The sequence below is a fragment of the Numida meleagris genome, chromosome 1 (assembly GCF_002078875.1).
Source record: "Numida meleagris isolate 19003 breed g44 Domestic line chromosome 1, NumMel1.0, whole genome shotgun sequence".
Taxonomy (NCBI): domain Eukaryota; kingdom Metazoa; phylum Chordata; class Aves; order Galliformes; family Numididae; genus Numida; species Numida meleagris.
The window spans coordinates 118765273-118788493 of record NC_034409.1 but is presented as its reverse complement, the minus strand read 5'-3'; the positions used below and the strand labels follow the sequence as shown (position 1 = coordinate 118788493).

General features: G+C 45.0%; 1 protein-coding gene across 1 annotated transcript in view; it reads left to right on the top strand.

Annotated features, from left to right (window-relative positions):
- NHS (NHS actin remodeling regulator) overlaps positions 1-23221 on the top strand; it is a 252913-nt gene that overhangs the window by 220504 nt on the left and 9188 nt on the right. The window contains exons 2-6 of the mRNA XM_021409604.1: positions 4494-4646; positions 9202-9335; positions 17422-17484; positions 19478-19670; positions 22836-22967. Of these exons, the coding sequence (XP_021265279.1) occupies positions 4494-4646; positions 9202-9335; positions 17422-17484; positions 19478-19670; positions 22836-22967 (675 nt within the window). The remainder of the gene's footprint in view (positions 1-4493; positions 4647-9201; positions 9336-17421; positions 17485-19477; positions 19671-22835; positions 22968-23221) is intronic.

Genomic DNA, 23221 nt, shown 5'->3' with positions numbered 1-23221 from the left:
TATGCTTGTGTTGATTCCGGAGTTACAGTAAGGTGGTGTTGCTTAGCTGGGAGGCTGAAATGCTGAAGAGCCCAGAGCCTTATCTGCAAGGAGCAGAAGCCCCTTTGCACAGGCATTTCTGAATCCTTAAAAAAGATGTGATGGGAAGGGGGCTGATCCAAATAGCTATATGCAGCTTCAGGGGATGAGGTCTGAGTTAGCAAGTAGGTCAAGATCAGGGAAGATATTTGGGTGCGTGCATGGGTGTAGAAAACAGGTTATCCCACTTCAGAGGTGCTCTGGGGTCTGTCCTTCCAGGCATTGGTCCCTCCCAGTAAGCCCAGGCACCCATTGTACCATCACTGGGGAGCAGCAGACAAAGAGGGAGCCACTTGGAAAGTGCTGAGCTTGCTGATACATTGCACGGAATGTGGGACATGTACGCAGCACAGAAATGGCTGTAGTTTCTTACCAGCCTTACAGGCTTAAACCCCCTGGATTTTACAGCAGAGACACTAGTACTTAGGGGAATATGCATTCAAGACATACAGAGCTATAAATAAAATTCACATCAGACTCAGCACTTGCCTCAATGAAACATTTATGCACTAATATGCATGATGGAGTTGGATGTGTTGCTAGATTATCTAGTATTTGAGATGAACCCGTCTTGCTCAGAATTCATTTTTTTGCATGCTTTGCACACAGACTCAGAAGACAGCAGCTCACTGATGACCTGTGCAGCCAGTGTGGAAGAGTTGATCAGGATGAACCCTGCTGCCGCTGCTGCAACTGGCTTAGGCCTGTTTATGCAAAGGTTTCTTATTATATTGAATGAAAAACTAGTCACCCTTTTTTACCTGAAGTGGCTGGAAAATGTGGCATTTGCTAAAGTGGCAGGTCAGCCACCTCATCACTGGAGAAGGGCTTCCCAGCTAGCATCGGGCATGGTGCAGCTGCCCACTGCAAGAGTGTCCTGCTGCTACTCTACTACTACTTATTCCTTGTTCTGATTCTTTTTGATTATGTTTTTTTCCTTCTGGAACCAAAGCACTTTGATGAGGATGTGACAACCACTGGATTGGCTTTACTTGTGCAGGGGTTTGTGCTGTGGTGGCTCTGGGCAATCTGTCCCTGAGCATGTAGGATGTGTCCTCATTCGCCACTGAAATCCCATTCAGGCTTTTAATTTTTTCACACCTCACACCAAATTGTGTTTTCTTTGAACCAGGAAGTCCTCTCTTTTTTCCCCTGGCACCTATATATGGAAACTATAATACAGAAAGAAATAGTAAGTTGAGAAGCAGAAAGAGCTGGGGTGGGGGGAAGGTGAGCGTCTAGAGACGCAGACAGAGCTGGGAGGGGAACCCCTGAATCTATGAAATAAATGGAGCAGAAATCTTTCTTGCTTGGCCTTTGTGGTGTTATTATTAGAACAACCACGCCTGAGTGCACTAAAGCTGTGCAACCTTCAAGCATCCACGTGCAGCTCTGCTGTGGCAGGATTCTCTGTTTGCTTAGTTAAAGGAGGGAGGGAGAGTGAACAAGAGGATGTGAGGACAGGAAGAGTTTAAAACTGATAAATATGATCAACTTTGATAAGCCAGCTATTTGGGAATCGGTGAAAATCTTCTCATGAGAGCAGCCATTAGTGTATGTCTGTTTGACATTGGTTGTCAGGAAACCAGCCAACGTTAATGGATCCACAAAATGTAATGGAGAATCCATTTAAACGGTCTCTTGTCGTTTTGCCATCCCACAAGACAAAAAACAATTACTTTAGCTTGAGAATGAAATGAGCGTGATAGTTTATGTGATTCACTTGTATATTCTAAATTGATCAAAGCGCACACTAAAAATATATTACCAATCATCATTTGATGCCTGAAATGCTGCTTTCCTGTGTCTCTGCAGGATTCTTTGCTCGTTCACTCTGGTGTCCAGCTGTTAATAATTTAAAGGCTGTGGCTTTACTGTTTCTGTGTCGCTTTATTTACTGTGCCTACTGTGATGATGCTCAGGGGCTAGAGGTGCGCGCAAGCTAGGCCTTATACAAACAGCCTGCAATGTAAATCACCGGGAGAGAGGAAGTGCTGGCTGAAAGAGATACCTTATCCCCATTTTACAGAATGGAGACAAGAGATCTAGCCCTGTGCCCTCAGTAAAATGTCCCGTGGCCCTGGAAGCCCACAGCCCGCTCCGTCCCCTGGCACCAAGGCCTGGTTCCTATGCCCAGGCAGCAGGGCCAGGCTGGGTGACCACGCAGGAGCGCAGGAATGACAGCATGCAAGGGTGAAGAGGAAGCTGGCCTGTTTTAGTCAGCCAGTCACATCTTCTGGCCTTCCTCAGGAGTGATGTGGGCCTTATCACTTGCTGGGAGGCTTTTCCCTCACCTGCCCCTTCCAGAAAGGTGGTTGTAGAGCTTCACTTCTCTGAGGCTGAGGCGTGTTCTCCAGCATCCAGCCTGACTGCGTTTGTGTGGGTTTGTTCTTGTTTGTCCCAGGGCCAGCATTGTCCTCTGCCCTACCCAGCATTTCTTCCCCTCCACCCTGCACCACAGGCAGAGGCCATTCATCCCCTCACAGCATCTTTGCCAGCTCTTTTTGCCAGCTCTTTTTAAGTTTCTATTCTGATCTGCGTAGAAAATCCACTCCAGCTTTTCAGTATTTTAAAGGGACGTTCAGTTCAGTGCATATTATGCAATATTTCTGCTGTCTTGGTGTCAGTGTGGCATATTCCCTGGCATAGTGAGTCAGAGTTCCTGCAGGAGAAGAAGGCACACGGATGCGCAGATGCTGGGGCCATGGCACAGGGTGCTGCATGTTGTGTACTGCCCTTTTCAGGTTGGATATTAGGAAAACGAAATAATGGTCAGACATTAGAATGGACTGCCCAGGGAGGTGGTGGAGTCACCATCCCTGGAGATAAAACGTGTAGATGTGATACTTAGGGACATGGGTTAGTGGGCAGTATCGGTAGATGGTTGGACTAGATGATCTTAGAGGTTTTCTCCAATCTTAATGATTCTCTGATTGTACCATTTGGAACAAGCAATGTGTTTGCTCACCATTTTCATTCTGGTACAGCTCTGCCAGGTTTGTCTGCTCGCAGAGACTTAGGTGGCCAGGAGATCATGCTGCTTTTTCTGTGAACAGCAGTGCCTGTCTGCCACAGTGAGCATGTAGTGGGATTGTGTTAGCTTGGTTTCATCTTTAAGTCTCGCACAAAGTATGTTAATCCAACTCCCACTCAATCTTACTTGTAAAACATTGCTGCCAAAGCCAGAAGAGCTTTCTACAAGTTAAATATTGCAGTGAAATCTATTCTATTCTAATGAAATGTCTGAACAGTTCCTAAGTAGGTAAAACTTTCCGCTCACTTATTTAGCTCTGTCACAGACAACTACAAGAGCTGTCGTCTAGACAGACTTTTTCTGGGGATAGGAAGGAACTGTTTGTGTCTGCTGTTTCATTAGCCTCCAGGCTGCAATTTGTGATCATGAATAGCACATACCCTGAGTGATAAGTGGAATGGGTCAGGTGCCGCTACTTGTACTTACCAGTTCTGGTCCCGAGATGAGCTTCCCATGGAGGTGATATGGCACCTAAATGGGGATGTGACAAGTCCCTTTGTGTCTCAGTACCTTGTCTGTAACACAGGAATAGTGCTTCCTTACCCTCAACAGGCAAAGGAAATGTAAAATCAGCTAGTGACAGTGAAACACTCACCTACTGACTCCCCAAGAGAAGTGCGGTGGCCAGGCAGGGCATTCTTCACATCTCTCCTTTACCTGTCCCTCAGGAAGTTGGATATGCTGGAGTTAGGCACGTCTCCTCCAAGTTCTGTCACTCTTCAGGAAGCCTCTCAAACCTGAAGTGTTTTCATGTAACTTTCAGAGACAGAGTTAGGAGATTTCACTAGATGAAGTTTTCCTGTCCCTCAAAAGTCTGTGTGCATTACGGGAACCCCTTCCGATAGGTGACAGCTACTGGCACTCAGCAGGATGGGCAGTTAATCTTGGGCATTATGCATGAAGGGAAGGCAATGAGCTAGCAACCTGTGTCAGGAGTTAGCCATGTGTAACATGATGTAGTGGCAGAGCACAGTGACCGGGGGAGAGGGTAGACGGGATGCAGGCTTCTTGCTACCATTGCTCTAAGTGTTACTGTGGGAATGTTGTATGGCTTCTTTGCATTTTCATTTTGGCAGCTATAGAATTATTAGCCAATTAGTGCGTATATTCAACATCTATATTATATCATCGCACCTGCTTGCCTCCTTTACAGTCATCTGTGATCTGGCAAAAAGTCATTGTCTAAATGCTAAGTGGCATAATGTGGTACAGCAACATGGAGAAGATAAGGATTGCTGGTAGTTGGTGGGATAAGGGCTGTCGTAACATCCTCAGTGCTCGTTCTTGTCACTGCTGTTCCAAGTGAGACCCTTTGCTTTTCAGCTAGACCGATACATTCAGTGCTATGAGTCTTACCTGAGGCTCTTCTCTTTTGCTACAGCCGTCTCCAACCTGGATGCAGAGAGCAAACTGAGTGTCTATTACCGGGCACCTTGGCATCAGCAAAGAAATATCTTCCTCCCCTCCACCAGACCACCGTGTGTGGAGGAGCTGCACCACCACGCCAAGCAGCACCTGCGAGCCCTGCGCAGAGGTAGGTATTGCTGCATGCATGCCCTCCAGGCAGCACGGAGGGCTCAATCACCATGCTTCCCTGGGAATACAGCACTTGAGGTGAAAACCAGAGTGAAGAAGTCTTGGCAGTACAGAAGGCTCATGGCCTCTTTGGTTTGGTTATGATTACTGGAGGAGATCTGAAATGAACTTTTTACTCTTCCATTTTACATTCTTGCATTCTGCTAAAATAAATATTTCTGCACTGCAAGTATGAATTATTTGATTCACTGACAAAGGATGGAGAAAAGGATGAGTGTTTTAACAGGGCCACATATCTCCTGCTAACAAAATGCTAAACATTGTCTTCAGGACAGATAAGATTTAACTTTCCAAGGGCTAAACCTGGAGTCCAGTGGTATTAGAAAGGCTCCACAGAAGCTGAGCTGCCTGCGTGGGGCTTGTAAGCTCAATATGGGCCTGGAGGAGGGCTGCATCCTTTCTGGGTAGCAGCTGAGAGCCTGTAGGGAGGGAGGGGGATCCCTGCCATACAGGGATTTTACTGAGTGAAACCAATGGAAGGTAAAAGATGGGGAAGGCTGGCTTTCTCCTGCAGTCTAACAGGGAAAATTCCCAACAGGAGGCAAACAGTTATATCTTTCTTTTGTGGCATAAGAAAGGAGAAAATCCATGTAGGTCACTTTTAAAATGTTCTCCTGCAGACTCCCTTGTTGGAAATGTTTTGCGCCAGCAGCTATCATTACCTTGCCCATTTATTGGTGTTACTGGGTTATAATAATAATTACTGGGATCTGTGGAGCATCTGTTAGCTGGATAAAGTGTTCCAATTAATTCTCACACAAGCCTTTCTACAGAGTTTAGCTCAGGACCATCCTGTAGGTGCAGCATGTCTTCGTAGCACTGCAAAGAGCAATAAAGCAGGACTGCAGTGCTCAAGTAGAACAGAAGCAAGCTTTTCTTTCTGCAGCAGCTCAGCTTTGCAGTCGTCCCAGCAGCAGGCTGATCTCTGCCTGCCATCTGGTGGGCAGCAGAAAGCCTGACACCGATAGCACTTCGGGCAGCTGCCCGTCCTGTGTTTCTAAGGCAGATGTGCAGGTTCAGGAGGCAGCTTGTCATGTGCTGCTTGGTTTTATTTTCTAAACAATTGCCCAAATCGGGATGAAATTGTAATCTGAAATTTAACCTAATGTCAGTGGTTTATGGGCATTCGGCCTGGTTCCCTGACGAAGGGGACGGGGGATCCACGAGTCCACGCCCTGGGAAAAAGGAAAAGGGGAAAAGGGTAAGGAGATGGCCCTGAGAGCAAAGAACAGCGGCAACAATCTGAGGAGAAACAAACTAATTTACTAAATAAAATACCAGAATGCAAAACAACACACTATAATACAATATAATTACAATTTAAGCTGATAAATCCAATACAGAGAGAGAGAATGTCCCAAAATCAAGGTAGGCCTTACTCTACTACCGACGATAAGACGGCTGGAGAGCGAGGTGCTGCCAAGACGAGAGACGGCGGAAAAAGGGACGAGGTGTCATGATCTGCAAGTTTTTATACTGCGAGCTTTTATCTTTTCCCTCCGGCTGGAAAATGATAATAGAGGAGCAAAGTACTGTGGGGACTGTAGTAGTCCTTCTCTTCTGAGAACCAGGTACATTCACTACATGATGTTATGATGTGGAGTACCAATAACCGAAAATCATAAAACCATGACACCTAAATATGTTTATTGTCTCTATTCTGTTTCTTCTGTTAGAATTTCACAGTCTCTTTATTTAACCAGGAGTAATTACAACTAAACGTTAGATCAGGAAACCAGCTATGGTTGGCTGGACCATAGCTATGTGCATGAGGTGAATCCATCATCCCCTTCCAGCAGCACTCTGTGCAAACACTAATTACCTTTCACCTAACTTTCACCTAAAATTGGAGGTAGGAAATCCATAAGCATTCCCCCATTCACATGGAAAATTTCAGAGACTTGGGACTGATGCTCGAAGAGGGCTGGATATTGTGAGCCCATGATGGAAGATTTATCTGGGCCAGGAATAGAGTGATTGTGACTTTCAGGATGGTCTCCTCCATGCTGGGCTACAGAACTGCTGCATGATGTCAAGACAGGGAAGGAAGAAATGCCTAGGGCTGTATTTCCTTCTTTCCCCTCAGAAAGGTATATTTTCTAGCATTAGAATGCAGATGTTCATGTATCTCAACATTTCAAGGCAACAGGAGCTGCAGGTTCTCACTGGGAATCAGGCTTTGCATCCAGGCACTTGCAAGTCAGCTCATTTATCATTTGGAATCAAAGGTATAAAGTCCCCTTTGGGGTGAATTCAGCTTCCAAGCACAAGATGGGTGCATCCCTAAGAATAAGTAAACAGGTAAAGCTCGTAGGAGACCCATATGGATGAGCAAAGAGCTCATGGAAAAACTCAAATGGAAAATCTACAGAGTATGGAAATGGGATCTGGCCATGTGGGAGGAGTATAGGAACATTGTCAGGGCATGCAAGGTTGCAAAAAGGGAGTCTAAGACAAGGGAGGTCAAGAACAACAAGAAAGGCTTCTTTAAGTATGTCAGTAGTAAAAGGAAGACTACAGAAAACTTGGGCCCACTGCTTAATGAGGTGGGAGCCCTGGTAATTGAAGACACTGAGAAGGCAATGTTACGGAACACCTTCTTTGCTTCAGTCTTTACTGCTAAGGCTGCTCCTCAGGAATCCCAGACCCTGGAGGTAAGAGTCTGGGGAAAGAAGGACTTCCCCTTGGTCAAGGAGAATCTGGTCAGAGATCGTCTAGGCAAACTCGACACACACAAATCCATGGGCCTCAGGTGGAATACAGCCATGTGTGCTGAGGGAGCTCACAGAAGCAATTGCCAAGCTGCTCTCTATCATCTTAGGAAGGTCACGGAGAATGGCAGAGGTTCCTGAGGGCTGGAGGAAAGGCAATGTCACTGCAGTCTTCAAAAAGGCCAAGAAGGAGGAGCCGGGAAACTGCAGGCCAGTCATCCTCACCTCCCTCTCTGAGAAGATGATGGAACAGCTTATTCAGGATATAATCTCAAAGCAAGTGGAAGAGAAGAAAGTTATCAGGAGTAGTCAACATGGATTCACCAAGGGGAAATCATGCTTGACCAACCTGGTAGCCTTCTATAATATGGCTGGATAGATGAGGAGAGAGCAGTGGATGCTGTCTACCTTGACTTCAGCAAGGTTTTTGACACTGCCTCCCACAACATCCTCGTAGGTAAGCTTAGAAATTGTGGGACAGATAAATGGACAGTCAGGTGGATTGAGAACTGACTGACTGGCAGAGCTCAGAGGGTTGTGATCAGTGGCGCAGAGTCTGGTTGGAGGCTTGTAACTAGTGGTGTTCCCCAGGGATTGGTACAGGGCCTGATCTTGTTCAACATCTTCATCAGTGACCCAGATGACAGGATAGAGTTCACCCTCAGCAAGTTTGCTGATGATACAAAGCTGGGACGTATGGCTGACACACCAGAAGGCTGTGCTGCCATTCAGCGAGACCTGGACTGGCTGGATAGTTGGGCAGAGACGAACCTCAGGAGGTTCAGCATGAACAGGTACAAAGTCCTACCCCTGGAGAAGAATAACCACACACATCAGTACAGGTTAGGGGCTGGCCTGCTGGAAAGGAGCTCTGCAGAGAAGGAACTGAGTATCTGGTGGACAGCAGGGTGACCAAGAGCCAGCAGTGTGCCCTTGTGTCCAAGAAGGCCAGTGGTATCCTGGGGTGCATTAAAAAGAGTGTAGCCTGCAGGTCGAGGGAGGTGATCCTCCTCCTCTACTCTGCCCTGGTGAGGCCACATCTGGAGTGCTGTATCCTGTTCTGTGTTCCTCAGTTCAAGAAAGACAGGGAATTTCTGGAGAGAGTCCAGTGTACGCCACAAAGATGATGAGGGGTCTGGAGCATCTCCCTTGCGAGGAAGGGCTGAGAGACCTTGGGCTGTTCTGCCTAGAGAAGAGATGGGTGAGGTGGAATCTTATCCATGCTTATGAGTATCTAAAGGGTGGGAGTCAAGTGGATGGAGCCAGGCTCTTCTCAGAAGTGCCCAGCAACAGAACAAGGGGCAATAGGCACAAACTGGAATGTAGGAAGTTCCATACAAAAATGAGGAAGAACTTCTTTAATGTGAGGGTGATAGAGCCCTGGAACAAGCTGCCCAGAGAGGTTGTGGAGTCTCCTTTTCTGGAGATATTTCAAACCCGCCTGCCCTCTTTTCTTTGCAACCTACTGTAGAGAACCTGCTTTAGCAGAGGGTTGGACTAGATGATCTCATGAGTCCTTTCCAGTCCCTACAATTCTGTCATTCTGTGTAATTCTGTAACTCTGGGTGTATAGGCACTGCTCTTGTAGGAGCTGGGAGTTCAGTAAGTGCTTGTCTCCTTCATCTTCGTTGGGGATCGTCAGTAGTGTTCACTGGAGAAGAGGAGGAACTTCAGCTTTGGAGTCGCATGTCCTGTCCATAGCTCCACTGCACAGTTAGTAGAGACATTTATGTTTTTAATGTTCTGAAAAACTCATGTTCTCTTTATTCTCCTCCAAAACAGAACATCGAAGCCGAGTTGATAACAGAGAGCAAAAAGTCCAAGGGCCCATCTCTGTGGTGGCTCCTCCCTTTCCTCCCTTCCCTGCAGTCTGCAGTCAAAAGAGGCAAGCGATAAAGGACCGGCACTTTCTACCAGTAAGTCTTTTTTCTGTGCTACAGATATCCTACATGAACACTTCATTAGCATCGTGGGACCTAGGTATGACACTGCTTAACAAGTGCCCCCCAGGCATGTGTAGGCACAACATTGCTGGTCTTAGCAGTTCACCCATAACATGGCTCAGGTAGCAGCTTCCAGCAGCCAGCCACAGGGTGGAAGTTTCCACTGCGAAACCTTATATTTCACTTAAGGCCAGCACACATACACACTCGTTCATATGTTGCTCCACAGCTCTTCGTGTTCTCTGCTCCTGCCTTGGGCAGCACTTCCAGAACTCTCCTGTCATTTTAGTAAGTGTTGTAATTTCAGCCCTGAAATTGTCACTGCCAGGAGCCAAGAGCTCAAGGGCTTTGAGGACTGGTAGGAGGCTTGCATGGGTGCAGAGAGGCTCAGCAGCACTTCTCTAGAGGAACTAGTTTTCATGCTTGTGTGGGCAGTGGTACTTCTGTGCATCTGGGTCCTTGATCTGCAGAAGTGCCATACTGGCTACATCACATACTGAACTTAAAAATCCAAATACATTCACCCCAATCCACTGTATTAACCATATGGAAATACTGTAACGGTAAAGGAGTCACAGTGTAAAGCACCTGCCCAGGAACCTAAACTTGAGCTAGTCAGTCCACAGAGTTTTGTTTCTCTTTTTAAAGCATGAAATGCATAATAAGGTTTCAATTAGTTTGACTATTCTGACTTTTTAACTGCTTACCTGGATAATTTCAAGGACAGCATCACTATCACTGCAGGCTTTGAACTGGCTAAATTTGCAGGCCTTATGAATCAAATGAAAGAACATATTCTGTTGCTAATGGACAGAATAGAAAAGGAAGACTTAAAGGAGAAACAGGCTTACATTCTTTTGCTTTGGAAGTCATCATCAAAGCTTGAGCTGTTATAGGGTCATTGAAAGGTAAGGGAGAGGTGACTCCACATTATGGATCAGAATTAGTTACAGATAATAGTTTGGACAAAATACTGAACATAAAGCTCTCTTAGTATCAGATGGAGAACAAGTCATATCTTTTGAAGTTGCATACTCAGTGTTGAAAGGCCTGAATCTTTTCTGTGTTTGGAACCGGTGTGTTTTAGACATCACTTCCATATGTGTAGCACAAAATAATAATAAATAGTGAGCAACACTCTGAGTCCTGTATTACATGGCAAAATTAAGTCATGCTGAACGCAGATGTCTTGGCTTTATCAGCAAGGCCACCTTTTTCTTTTCAAGAGGGGAAACATTAAGCTTTGTGCCCACCCATACTGGGGCTTATTTTGGAAGCCAACAAGATTTGATGGTCCCTGAAGGAGGAGCAAACAAGTGCTGGCTTGGAGGTTGTAGTCCTATGGATTTCAAGGCATCTGGAAATGTTCTGCTTTGAGAAATGCAAATATTCCAAAGCCAGGATATTTCAGTGCCCTGACCCACATCTTAGAGAACCCCTTGTTCATGGGGCAACTCTAGACAGAATAAGGCAAGATGGAACTGCTCTGTCTGGGAGAAGGTTAATCAGAGATTTTTACAAGATACTGCAACAATGAATAACTAACTGATACTGTGCCAACCCTTATGACTTAATGATATCATTACAAGAGAAAATTGAGAGTGCTGTTGTTGGCTAACTTGCCCTTTTCAGCATAAGCTTTTTGGCCTCTGCAAATGTGTATATGCTTCAGGGGCTGCTGGAAGTGTTTGATATCTGATTCCAGTTGATCGTATCATCTGTTCGTCAATGAACTAAAGATGTCTAAGTCCCACAGGAATTTATACTTGTGGCACAGCAGTCTGTTCTGTATTCCACTTTTCTGATGCATTGGAAGGTGCTGTTAAAAGAAATACTAAATAAGAGAAGAGTAGACACCCTTTTCTGTGTTTCTTAGAAATTAGGAAAGTGGCCAACAAGAAGCTGAGAAATTTTTAAGCTACACGATTTAACTCTTCCAAACTGTGCAACTGCATTAAACATGCATTCAAGCACTGAAGTAAGTGGCTTGACTTTGAGCAATGTTCGTGTACCACTGTGAAAACTTTGAGATCTATCAGTACTGAAAGCTATCACAAAACAGACTGCCCATGTCTGAGACCAGCTGAGGTTTCCAGATTGGTATATTTTGTCTGTTCTTTTATTGCTGCCAATTAAGGAGCAATGAGCTTTTCCAAAGATCTTGCATATTGCTTAGTAAAGTTAGAGAAGATTACCTAGTAAAGATTCACTTTTAAGCATGGCTAGTTGTTTTTGTCTGTAGGAAGGTGCCAAAGTAAGTCCCACAAATTCCAAGAAAGACCAGATGAATCGAAGTCCAAGGAGACCAATGGCAGTGTAAATGGGGCTGGAATGCCATTCTGAACTATTCTATCAAAAGATCATGTTGTCATGAAGCAGCAGAGAACTAGAAACAATGATGTCATAGGATTTTTTTGTGCCCCAGGATCTTCTGTGTCCTTCGCAGGATGTGTTTACAGTTTGTTTTATTGTAGTCTGTTCTTGTTAGAGGAACTGCCCTGATTTGTCTGATGAAAGGTCCACTTAACCCAGACACCAAAAGGGGATCCTTCAGAAAGGCATGTAAGAATGGGGCATGATTTGTGCCACTTACTATCCTATGATATATCCTTGCAGTTTCATGCAGAAATTGGTTACAGAGCTCTTGAGCCAGAGATTAAATATAGAATAAGAGCCACCAAGGAACAACAGGTCTGCATTGATTTTGAGACTTCTTTAATCTTTGGCCTCAACAGCATGCTGTGACAGTGACTTTAACAATCGGTATGAAAATGTATCTTTTGTTTGTGTCAAACTCTATGCCTCATAATTCCACTGCATCCCTTCTAATTTTTAGAGTATGAGAAACAGTGAGCACTGTCTCCCTTCATTACTTTCTCCATGCCCCTCCTGTTTTTGCAGGCATGATTTTACTTCCCTATTCATCCCGGACATTCATTTTTCAAGCTAAAAACCCCTGGCTTGCTTAGTCTCTCTCCACACAGAGGATCTGTACAACCAGACAAATTTGTAAGCATCATTCATTCAGGCATTTTTGCCATTGGGATTAAAAAAAAAAAAGAAGTACGAGGAAGGTACAGACTTAGGAAAATGAGGGAAGTATTCCTTACACACGTTCCCATGACAACCCTGCCTGTAGTGCTGCTGAGTGTGAAGATGCTGTGTCATTCCAGCTGCATTTCAGACTCTCTTTCATATTCTCCGCATTTTTTTTTGTTCTCTGTTTTCACTAAGTGTGTCTAGTGAGGCTCCAAAATCTCAGTGCTCCAGATTAGAGTGCAGGTGCTATGGGACCACAATTTCTCCAACCCCCTGTGGCACAGCTGATAGAATAAAATAAGGGAGATCGAGCAAGGAACCTGTAGTGTTTGGGAATTCACACTCACAGTTGCACAATGTGCAGTGTCAATTTGTTCATAATTACAGTGTGAGCAGAAATCTGAAGACAAGAAGCAGGAGGTTGTTTCCCAGTCAGGTTTGGCCTCTCCCTGAGATGTCAGCTAGACCAAACGTGAAAAGAAAATAGCGCACCGGGTAATTTATTCCATCACTTTGCCATTTAAAAATATTCCCTGTGGTCTGCCTTAGGATGCGCTGTACAGCACACAACTGCATGTGCAAACTTTCACACACTTCTTGTGCTGAAGCTCTACAAAGCCTCAATGAAAGATAACCGATTTAAGAGCCAGGCACGAGTTGCGCTGCATGCTTCCAGTGTGCAAATCCTGCCTGTAGCTGTTACAAATGAAAACCACCTGACTTTATTCATCAGAATGAACTTGCATAGCACCGTTTGTGCAATGAGCGTAATACCTACTACCCTGTATGGTAGGATTATTATTTTGTACCTTCATCTGCTAGGATGCCACGTGTGGCATGACTTCTGTCAGAAAGCACATCTTATTTTTGTCGTTCCCTTGTCAAAACATTGGAGCAGCGCATTAATCATTAACGGATTGTCAGTGCTTGAACAGATCGCATTTGTGATGCTCCAGAATAAAATGAAACGCCCACAAGCACATAAAGCAAAAACTGAGGAGAATGAATCATAGGGAAATACAAATGTTGAGAGCTGGCAGGTGAGCAGGGTTGTGTTTTGCAACAAAAATAGCACAGTCAGAAGTATTCTTGTTTTCATTGTCAGCTGACTGCCTAACAAAGATGCTCTGTAGGTATGAATGTTAATTTCTAATTGAGTAGCTGGCTGTGCTCCGAAAACACTGAAAAGCTGCTAATGTTTTATTAGTATTTCATCTCCTTTTACCAGGCCTTTAATTTTTCCAACATGTAAATCAACGCCATTTCCTTGAGCTCCTTTGAGTTTCTGAAGCAGCAGGCTTTCTGTTCTACAGAAAAGGAAGGGAGAAAGGGAGGGAGGGAGCTTGCACCAAGGGCCGCAGAAGGAGCCAGGAGCAGCCCCATGTGAATGTGGGACTGAACACCAGTTCCCATTGGCTCTGCCCTTGCCAGTACAGGAATGGCTGCTTTCAGCTGTGAAGTCGGGATGTACTGTTAATGAGTACATCTGATTTCTGCGCTCACCTAGGTTGTAAGCATCCTGCGTGTGTTTTGTCCGCTGCTGGAAGTGGACCATATATGAAGCTTGGCAACATAGAAGCTATATGCTAATGCCCTGCCCACTTTATTCATCCTAGGAAGGCAATTTACACCACTCAGTGCTATAGAAGCCAGAGATCGTAAGTAATATTGATCCCTTGTGCTTGTTGTTAGCTGTAAGTTATGGGCAGCGGGAGTAAGAAATTGTCCTCAGGGGAACAGAGCGATGCTGCCAGCCACCTCCTGCTCTCACCCAGGCTTTGCCTGCACCTCCAGCACCAGGCAATGCTGCTGCAGGGGCTGTGACTCAGACAGCAGCATTTCCTGAAGAGAACACACTGCCTACATGGTCAAAGCAGTGCTGAGGGGGTGGGGAAGGAATTACCTCAGCCATGACTGAATTAGAGGAACCTGCTGAGGATAAATGTGTACAGCTCTTGACAAGACTTCAGCATTCTCAAAACAGCTTTATTTCTCTGAACAGAAATTAGCCTTTTATTCTTGGTTTTATATTTTTACTCCACCATTGCACAGTGCCCAAAATGTCCTGTGCACTAGCTTTGAAATCCCAGTACCTCCTGTAACACTGTCACTATCAGGCAGGCAGGCCAGGTACGCAGTCTAACACACACGATGTTTCTTGCACCAGTCTTCCTTTTTATCTTGAACAGCAGGCATCTCAAAGTGGCATCTCAAGGCTTTGGAGGATGTAAAACAAACTGAATTAAGTGGCATTTTTGTGTGGCATTGGCTCATTCTTTTCCTCCTCCTGATCCCAGCTGTGTGGCAAGAAATAGGGCAGACCCATAAATTACCAGCCTGGCGTGTTTGTGACTGCTGAATTGCTTCTTTGCTACTGCACTGATGGAATTTAAGGTTTTCATTAGCTAAAAGAGCAATTTGTGTGTCCCAGCTTAGGTATCTGCAAGTAAAGCTAGGCTGGGACAAACGTTTGAGAGTGATGCGCCTCATCCCAAGTTAAGTGCTGAGGGAAGGTTAAGCTGAACTGCTCTGTGGCAGTGCTGCTTTATGTTTTACTATAGGGAAGTGTAACTGATGATCTCAGGCCTGGAGATCTTCATGCTTTTGTTTCAGTGCACAGAAACCAAAGACTTTCACACTGAAGAGATGCAGAGCAATGACAAATCAGATCACGTGCACATGCAACCAAGATTTTTACTGCAAATCAGTTTCAAGAGCACACCATCACCCCTGCAACTGCAGTTGATGGGATAGCTTGGAAAATAGAGATGCTCACATTTGTCAGTGACTGCAGAATAAATCCCTATTCAAGCAATTACACACCAGTTTGGTTTCAGAGCAATCTTAGCCCATTAAAGAAAAAATGCCTATTTAAAGTATTCTGGCTTTGTGTTTAACAGATTGATTATCACCATTGCTGTTTGCCAAGCACACCCACACAAAAGAAATTCACTTTGAAAACTGCCTAACTGCAGATTTGCCCATCAGACCAGAACAGCTTTGGGTATATAATAATAATTTCTTGCTTAATTATGTGTTCACTTAAGACACTTAGAGATATTCTGGTCTTGTGAGTGAATGAGAACATTTGAGGAGAAGCAGCTCGCTCCCTCCCCAAGCACAGAGGCATCGAAACACCGAGGCTGCTGCATGGCACTGTGCGGTGGGTACCATGCAGGGCCAGCCAGTCGGTAGGTGACTGCAGGACCAGGTGACTGAGAGTCAGATCACAGTGGAAGGTCACACCGCCGCGATAGCAGGAGCTGCAAATTTTGCCGCCCACCTCAGCCCCTCGTGGTATTTCTCCTGTTACTATGGCAGGAAGAAGGGATGCTATTAAGTCAGCCTTTGCCTTTCGTATTTTTGGTGTTTTTTCCTTGTTAAGTCTCCATCCCAGAAGTTTGTCCTGCTGTGCTTAAGAGACCTGAGGCGTCGGCACATCAAGGCAAGTCTGTGGGTATGCAAAACCAATGGATGTTTTCTTGGAGGAGTCAGGAAAGCAGAGGAGCACACAGGGAGGTAGAAAAGCCCTGCACCAACAGGACACGGATCATCAGCTGTTGTTTGTGTCTGCTGTAGCCTGTAACTACTCTCGCTAAGGCCGAAGTCAAGCTCCTGCTGCTTCTCCCATAGAGGTTTGCCCTTAGCAGCCCGTGGGGCAGGAGTTCCCTTTCCATTTCCTCCTTTTTGTGTGCTGACTGGGATCCTTCTAGGCCTTTATGGTACTTCTGTAAGATGTAAAAGATTTTCTTATCCTGGACTCTTGTCCCCTGAGCAGCGCTGATCTCCGTTCATCTCAGCTCTCCCCAGGGAGCTCTGACACCCTCCATGGGGAAGGTGAATTTCAGAACCTGACCCTTTTAGCTGTGGTAAATCTCCTTAAAGCAGGTGAGTGGAAACTCAGCCAAGATCAAGGAAAAAATTATTCTTGTGAATCTGAAGAGCAAAATTAACTTGTTGACGTATTCAGTATCTCCGCACCTTTTCTTGCTTAAGCAAAAGTGTTCATCCCACAATAAGGACTTTTTCCCAACTTAGGAGAAATGGTTTTGCAGAGGTCTGGATGGCCTGCTGGAAACGTCTATTGGAAACAGTCCTCTTTTGATTTTCTCTTTCTGCTCTGCTATAGGACTTAAGGGCTACTCATCTGGAAGCTTCACTTGGCTTTAGTCACACACATAGGACTGGGGTAAAGTGACAGGTGTTGGAATCTAACAAGAAGAAAGGATAAGACACGCAATTAGGCTTTTGGAGCCTCAGCACAGCTTATTTTCTTTACTTTACATTACTTTATTTTATTTTATTCTATTTTACTTTGAGAGGACATCATACAGTACAAAGTCTCTCAGACTGAGGTTTGTTTTCTATCCATCACAGTGACACTGATGACGATTGGGAGGAGCAGTGTTCATAGGATCATTTGGCAGATCTGCTGAGTAACACCAGAGCAGATAAGCCCCACCAAGAAACACTTGCTAGAGCTTTCCAGTGTGGTAACAGACTTGTTTTCTTACCAGAAGACCTTAGTGATTGATGTATTTGATAAGTCATCCTTACGACCAGCATTGTTTATATTCATAGCTTACAAATACCTCAGGCAAAAAATTTCCTTACATTACAAAATAGATCATTTATAATGCAATTGGAGAAGCACTTTGCACTGCTCCAGCTTCAGGCAGTACACAGTTCAAGTTCCCCAAATCAATACAAGGCATTCTTAGGACAGTTTAAGTATGTCTGTACAAGGAGTTTGAACCAATTTCCCTACAGTTTTGCCTGATCTCAGTAAGTGAAATCAGCATAGACTTCACACAGATCCAAACAACTCTGTAGGCATACCTGGATGAAGTGGGGCTCATTTGTGGAGTTAGTGTGAGCTGGAAATTGAGGTGGAAATTTCAGGGTGTTTTTGCCTCTGACACTAGTTTATCCAGACAAAAATAATGTGCTTTTACCAGAAACGCTTTGTGCATGTTTTTAATTTGATTTTTTTTTTCTTTTTTACATTTCACACTTATAGTTTAACAGCACCCGTTCGCCCTCCCCAGTTGAGTGTTGCCACATGACCCCATGGAGTAGAAAGGTACTGGAAAAACAAGCAATCCTCTGCTGACAGCCCTGTCTCACTCACTCTTCTCCCTTCCAGATCCTCACCCTGCCTCTTGCTTGCTTTTCACTCGCTAACTCTATTGCTCTATAAGAAGCCTCTTCTGTTTCTCATGTCAGTAGGGCACAATAACGATGGCTTTTCCCCTCCTTCACTCTTCACCTCAGATGGGTTTCAGGGCCTCGTGGCCCCAGAGCCACCTCTTGTATCCTATTTCCCCATTACCCATTAAAGGCCTGGACCAAGGCAGAGCCCATAGTGTTAGTGACTGCATTTCCTTTTCTTGCAGTGTTTTTGCCCAACTGCCCTTTTTTTCTCTGGTTTTTTTTTTTTTTTTTTTTCTTTCTCAACAGTGAGGGATCCTTGGGGCAGCGCCAGGGCGTTTGCTCCCTGGGCACCCTGTGATGCCGCCCTGTGCTAAGGAGGAGCTCTGGTAGCCGGGGCTGGCGGTGGGGTCACCTCACCCGCTTTGTCCCCGCTCCATTGTTATCCTGGCAGAGCCGGCAGCCAGTGCAGCCTCCGTGTCTGCTGTGTGTGGGCAGCCTTTGGGGTTTTGTGGGTTTTTTTTGTGTGTGGGTTTTTTTTTTTTTTTTTTTTTTTTTTTTGCATGCATCAAACTTTTGGGGAGGGGGGAGTTACCTAGGAAACAAAGTCCTTTGTGCTGGAAGTTTATATGAGCCATTCACGTCTGCCGGGGATCAGCACAAAAGCTGCAGAGAGAAAGAAGGCTGCGATGTTTTCCTAAAACCCAACGTGGGAAAGCAGGGCTTCCCGCGGGTGGGAGGAGGACCCAGGGGTGCTGCGGGGGGCAAGGCCGGCCAGGTAAGTGAGCGTCCCCCCGCACCCTGCGTTAGGATCTGCAGTGCTTTTGGGGCCGCTGCCTGGAGCTGGAGGAGGCTCGTTCCCTGGGATGTATATGGAGCTGGGGAGGGATGGCAGCACTACAAAGGCAGTGTCACCCTGCCGCCTAGCCAGACCTTGCCAGGCTTGGGAGCGCAGCATTTTGTCTTCACCAAAAACCACAACAAACTGGAGAGGGAAGCGTAAACAGAAGTCATAAGGGAGAAGCTAGGTAGGCAGCAGCTGGGGATTCAGGAGAAGGGCAGCTGAGGAGGTTTTGCTCTTCATGGGGAAAGAAGAAGGAGAGTGACTTCCCGGGCTGGGGGAAGAGTTGTCACGGCTCCTGGAAGTGTTCTCATGGAGAAGGGGGAGGGAATTGAGCAGAAAAAGGTGAGTGTTTCTCCTGTGTATTCCTCCAAAACATTTAAAAATATATATATTTTTACAAAGAAAATTCAGAACGGGGGTTTGTAGCTAGTGCCACATAACAACGTGATTAATCTGTTATAGACAGCATTACAACAGCTTTGCAGGACAAGGTGCTGCTGGGGGACTTGTTATTGCTTCAGAAAGAGAACAAAGCATCCGTGTTGCTTCCACGCAGTTTACTTTTCTCTCTGTTTCTTTACGTTCCATACTTAGTGCTTCTCTTAGCACGCTGTAAAAATGTGCATGGTTTCTAAACAACACTTGGAATTTCTTCTGGTGGTGTCCGTCTCCTTCAGCCAGCGTCCTCCCGACCCTGGCACTGCTAACACCTGCTGCTTCCCACTGGATTTCTGTAACTTTTTTTCTGCTCGTGTCCATAGTTTGTAAAAATGAAATGCAAATGATTTCCTGGAGCACGAAGGGCTCTTTTTTAAGGCATCAGGCCTTCTGGTGCCTCGAACGAATGTGTACCAGGGGCTGGTCCTTGCGGGCAGCCAGCAGAGCGGGGTGCTCAAATGGATGCGCGAGGTATCTGTCTTCTGTGAATGGTGTGTGATTTCAGCCTGTACTGTGTGACTTACCGAGAGCAGCTTGCCATTGCAGCCTGTAACTGATTGCTGATCTGTGTGCCTGCTTTGTTTCAACAGTAGCCTCGCGTGCCTGAGTGGTAGACACTGATTTTGAATGTATTCATTTGCAGTCCCATCCACCAGAGGACGAAGATACAGATGTCATGTTAGGGCAGAGGCCGAAAAATCCAATACATAATATCCCTTCTACACTGGATAAACAAACCAATTGGAGTAAAGCACTACCTCTCCCAACTCCAGAGGAGAAAATGAAACAAGATGCCCAAGTGATTTCTTCTTGCATTATCCCCATCAATGTCACTGGTACAAATCTCTTCTATTTCTTTTTGTATTTATTGCATGGTTTGAGGGAAGTCAAGTACTTATTTCTGTTTGTTTGAAGTCACTGGATTTTACAGTCTGTGGGCAAAGACCCTAGTCTGAGCGTTAGTTGCTGGAGGACAGTGGGCTAAATTCATCCCTCATGCGCATCTGCTGAAGTCACTGAAGCTGCATCTAGGATTAATTTGGCCCATACTTTGCAAGTCATGCTGTACAGCGTAATGTAACACTGGTTCCCTGCATAAACAATGTACTTTCGTTGTGTATATAACTTGCAGCCTGTATTCACAAAGACCTCAAATAGCTTTTTGAATGTAGCTGACAAATAATGCAGAAAGCCACGGAAATTAATCATATGATTATCATGTGTAGCAGGAGAAGAGAAACTCGAGAATGTAGGCTACTATTTGCAGTGCTTTAAACATGCAAGTCATGACTGTGTAGCTTGTAAACCATCGCTCTGAGTTCTCTTTACATGCAGCTATGCTGAAGGTATAGTAATGGCATTTTCTTTTATTTATGTAACATTTGGATGCATTTTACTAGATTTATTTGAAGAAGAATTGCTTATGTAAGCACCAGCTTTATCACTGACTAAATGTGATAGATTACTTGTTTCCAGAATCAAAAATCAGGTTGTTTTTCTCTTTCTCTTTTTTCTCTTTCTCTCCTTCCAGAGGGCTGTGGTAAAAATAAGGTTTATCTGAATTTTCCTCAATTATATTTTGCACCAAGCTTTGATAAATGTAAGAGTGTAAAGTGGGCTGACTTCTCCCTGCTTACAGACTTTAAAATAAGCAGTCAGGAAGAGAAGCAGGGAGCTTTCAGTTAGCCTCAGACAACATACTGATATTTCATAGTGTTTTTCCAGAAGCTGGGGGGTGGCGGGGAGCTCACATCACGTCGCTCCTGCTTGTGTCTGTCGGTAGCGCCCAGCCTTCCTGCAGGACAGGCTGCCCAGTCACATGGGGTGCCAGGAGGGCTGCACGCCCCAGCACGGCCCCAGTCCCAGCCAGGGGTCCTGGGGCTTTGGGGTTGGCCGCTTGCTGTACAGCCTTAAGGTGGCATCCCTCCTGCTCCGCCATGTGCCAGGTGATTCCTCTCGGTGACGGCAACGCACTCCTGGTCCCCCTCTGCCCTGGGCAGTGAAGGTGTCCATGAGCTCTGCTGCCCAGGGAGGTGGCAGCCAGGAGCAGGTGTCCCCACAGTGGGAAGCTGTGGGGACACCATGGGGTCAGGCCACCTGCCAGCAGAGCAGCCTGAATGGGCGATGGGTGCTGGGCGCTCCCAATGGACATCCCTAAAGAAACAAGTAAGCAGCGTGGCATGTTTCCACGATGCATTAGAGTGATGCTTCTCATACGTAGCGCATAGGATCTTCAGTATGTAGGCTTTTCAGCATCACTAATGTCACACAATGCAGCTCAGAGGAGAATTACAGCAGTAGACCAATGGGACCAACGTTAACTTTTCCAGTAATAGAAATTTTTGCCTAGACTCCACCTGCCATACATTGGAACCAAATTTCCCGATCAGTTTTACAGATCAAGAATGGTATGTAATCTTCTGGATGTTTATGTGTATCATTCTCATTAGCACTAATGGGAATAATTTGTATGCATCACGGGGAGGACGTACCCTCTTCCACTTTCCTCTCGGAGATGACCCATGCATCTGGCACACAGAGCATGTTCAGCTAACTCACAATTGCTGGAAGCCCAGCAATGGTTCCGATTGATTTTCATTTCAAAGAGTTTGCTTTCATTTCTCTGTTTTGTACTTTAAGCTTCTCCCAACCCCAAGAAATGTTCACTTTTTAAAAATGACTGTTGTTGGAGTTTATGGCACTTTCCTTCCATATTAAAGAAAGTTCTTCCTCTCCTTATTTCAGGGGCATTGGTGGTTACAGGACATCTGTCTGAAGCCTCTATTTCACTGTAGTAGATTTCAAGAAGAACTTTTACAAGAAAGTTACTTTTTAACGTTTTACATTGTTATGTAATGTAATATGTATGTGTACGTCTGTGTATAATTATGTTTTATATAATTATACGCTATTGAAATAGTTTTTATCAGATATATATTTTTTTTAATTTTGTTTTCTTTGATTTGTTTGTTTTTCCTAAGATTACAAACCACTGTACCAGCGATCCCAATGTTAGCGTTCTTATGGACCTGGCACATTTTTTCTGCCCCATCCCACGTCAGCTTTAGAGAGCAGGAGCATACAGCTGTGCAAAGAGCCAGTACGGGCGGGTGCAGGCATTTTGGCAAGCCTCCTTTTAACTTTACATTGACCACAGTGTAAAGAGCAAAGTGAGAAAGACTTTTCAGTGGTAATGCCATGGAAACATGAAGAAAATTAGGAATTCTTGCCTGTTCTGCGTGACCATGGTTATAAATAGATGTGCATGTGAACCTAGGCTCCTAAATCCACGTTTAGGACCTTGAATGTGTGAGCTGATTCCCTGAGCAGACTCCCACGTGTCCTGCTGAGTGCAGAGCACTTGGGAAAGTCAGGCCACGTACTGGTGCACAACAATATCTGCTACCCATTTATTTTATTCTTGGCCATATGGAAGAAAGAAAGGAGTGTTTTCTAAACTTGTACGTGGAGATGGCCCCCTTTTAGCTGTCTTCTTCCTTTCTAAAATGTTAGCCCCTTTGGCATATCAGTCTCCTAAGAAGCCCTCAGCTACTACAGTATGACATTAAAATCTGAATTGTTTTCTCATGCTTAGTTGCTTAAAGTAAGTGAGGCTGTAGCTAGATAGATTACTCCTTGCTGACAAGTTACCGTCATTGTCCCTATGACAGATGGATAAATAGTTGTAAGAACGATGTCCTGCTACCAAGAGCTCTCAAATCTACTTTCCTTTTTGATTTTCTTTTCTTTTTCTTATTCTTTTTTTTTTTTTTTCTTCTTCACTCCTTCTGTTACTTCTGGCAGACCAGGCTGCTGAGGGGGAGCTGGAATTAGATGTAAAACTGTGATACACTGTAATATAATTTACATAAGAGCTACATAAGGGCTCCCTTATGTTTATTCACAGGCTTAATCCAAGCTCACATACTTCCACTGTGTTCCAGCCATGAAATTTTGTTTACTATTTCTAAAGGCTAATGAGACCTATTTATGGGTTGCAGGAGTTGGTTTTGACAGAGAGGCTAGTATACGCTGCTCTCTTGTTCACTCACAATCTGTACTACAGCGGAGACGAAAGTTGAGGAGGAGGAAAACCATCTCTGGCATCCCCAGAAGAGTGCAACAAGAAATAGGTGTAGTATAAATACAACTCTTCCGTAGATAGCTTTCTAACCAACTTAAATTGCAGGGATATTGAGCTGGTAGCGGGCCTTCCAAAGAAACGAAACCCTGAAAGCGTAACTGGTCGTGGAGTTTGGGAACGGTGTGTTTTTTTTTTTTTGATTTACTGCGGTCAGCAAAGCTATATTACTCCATATGGCCTTGATGTACTGGGGGCCTTACCGAGTAATATAGATGTACATGTTCAGCTCTTATTGTGTAAATG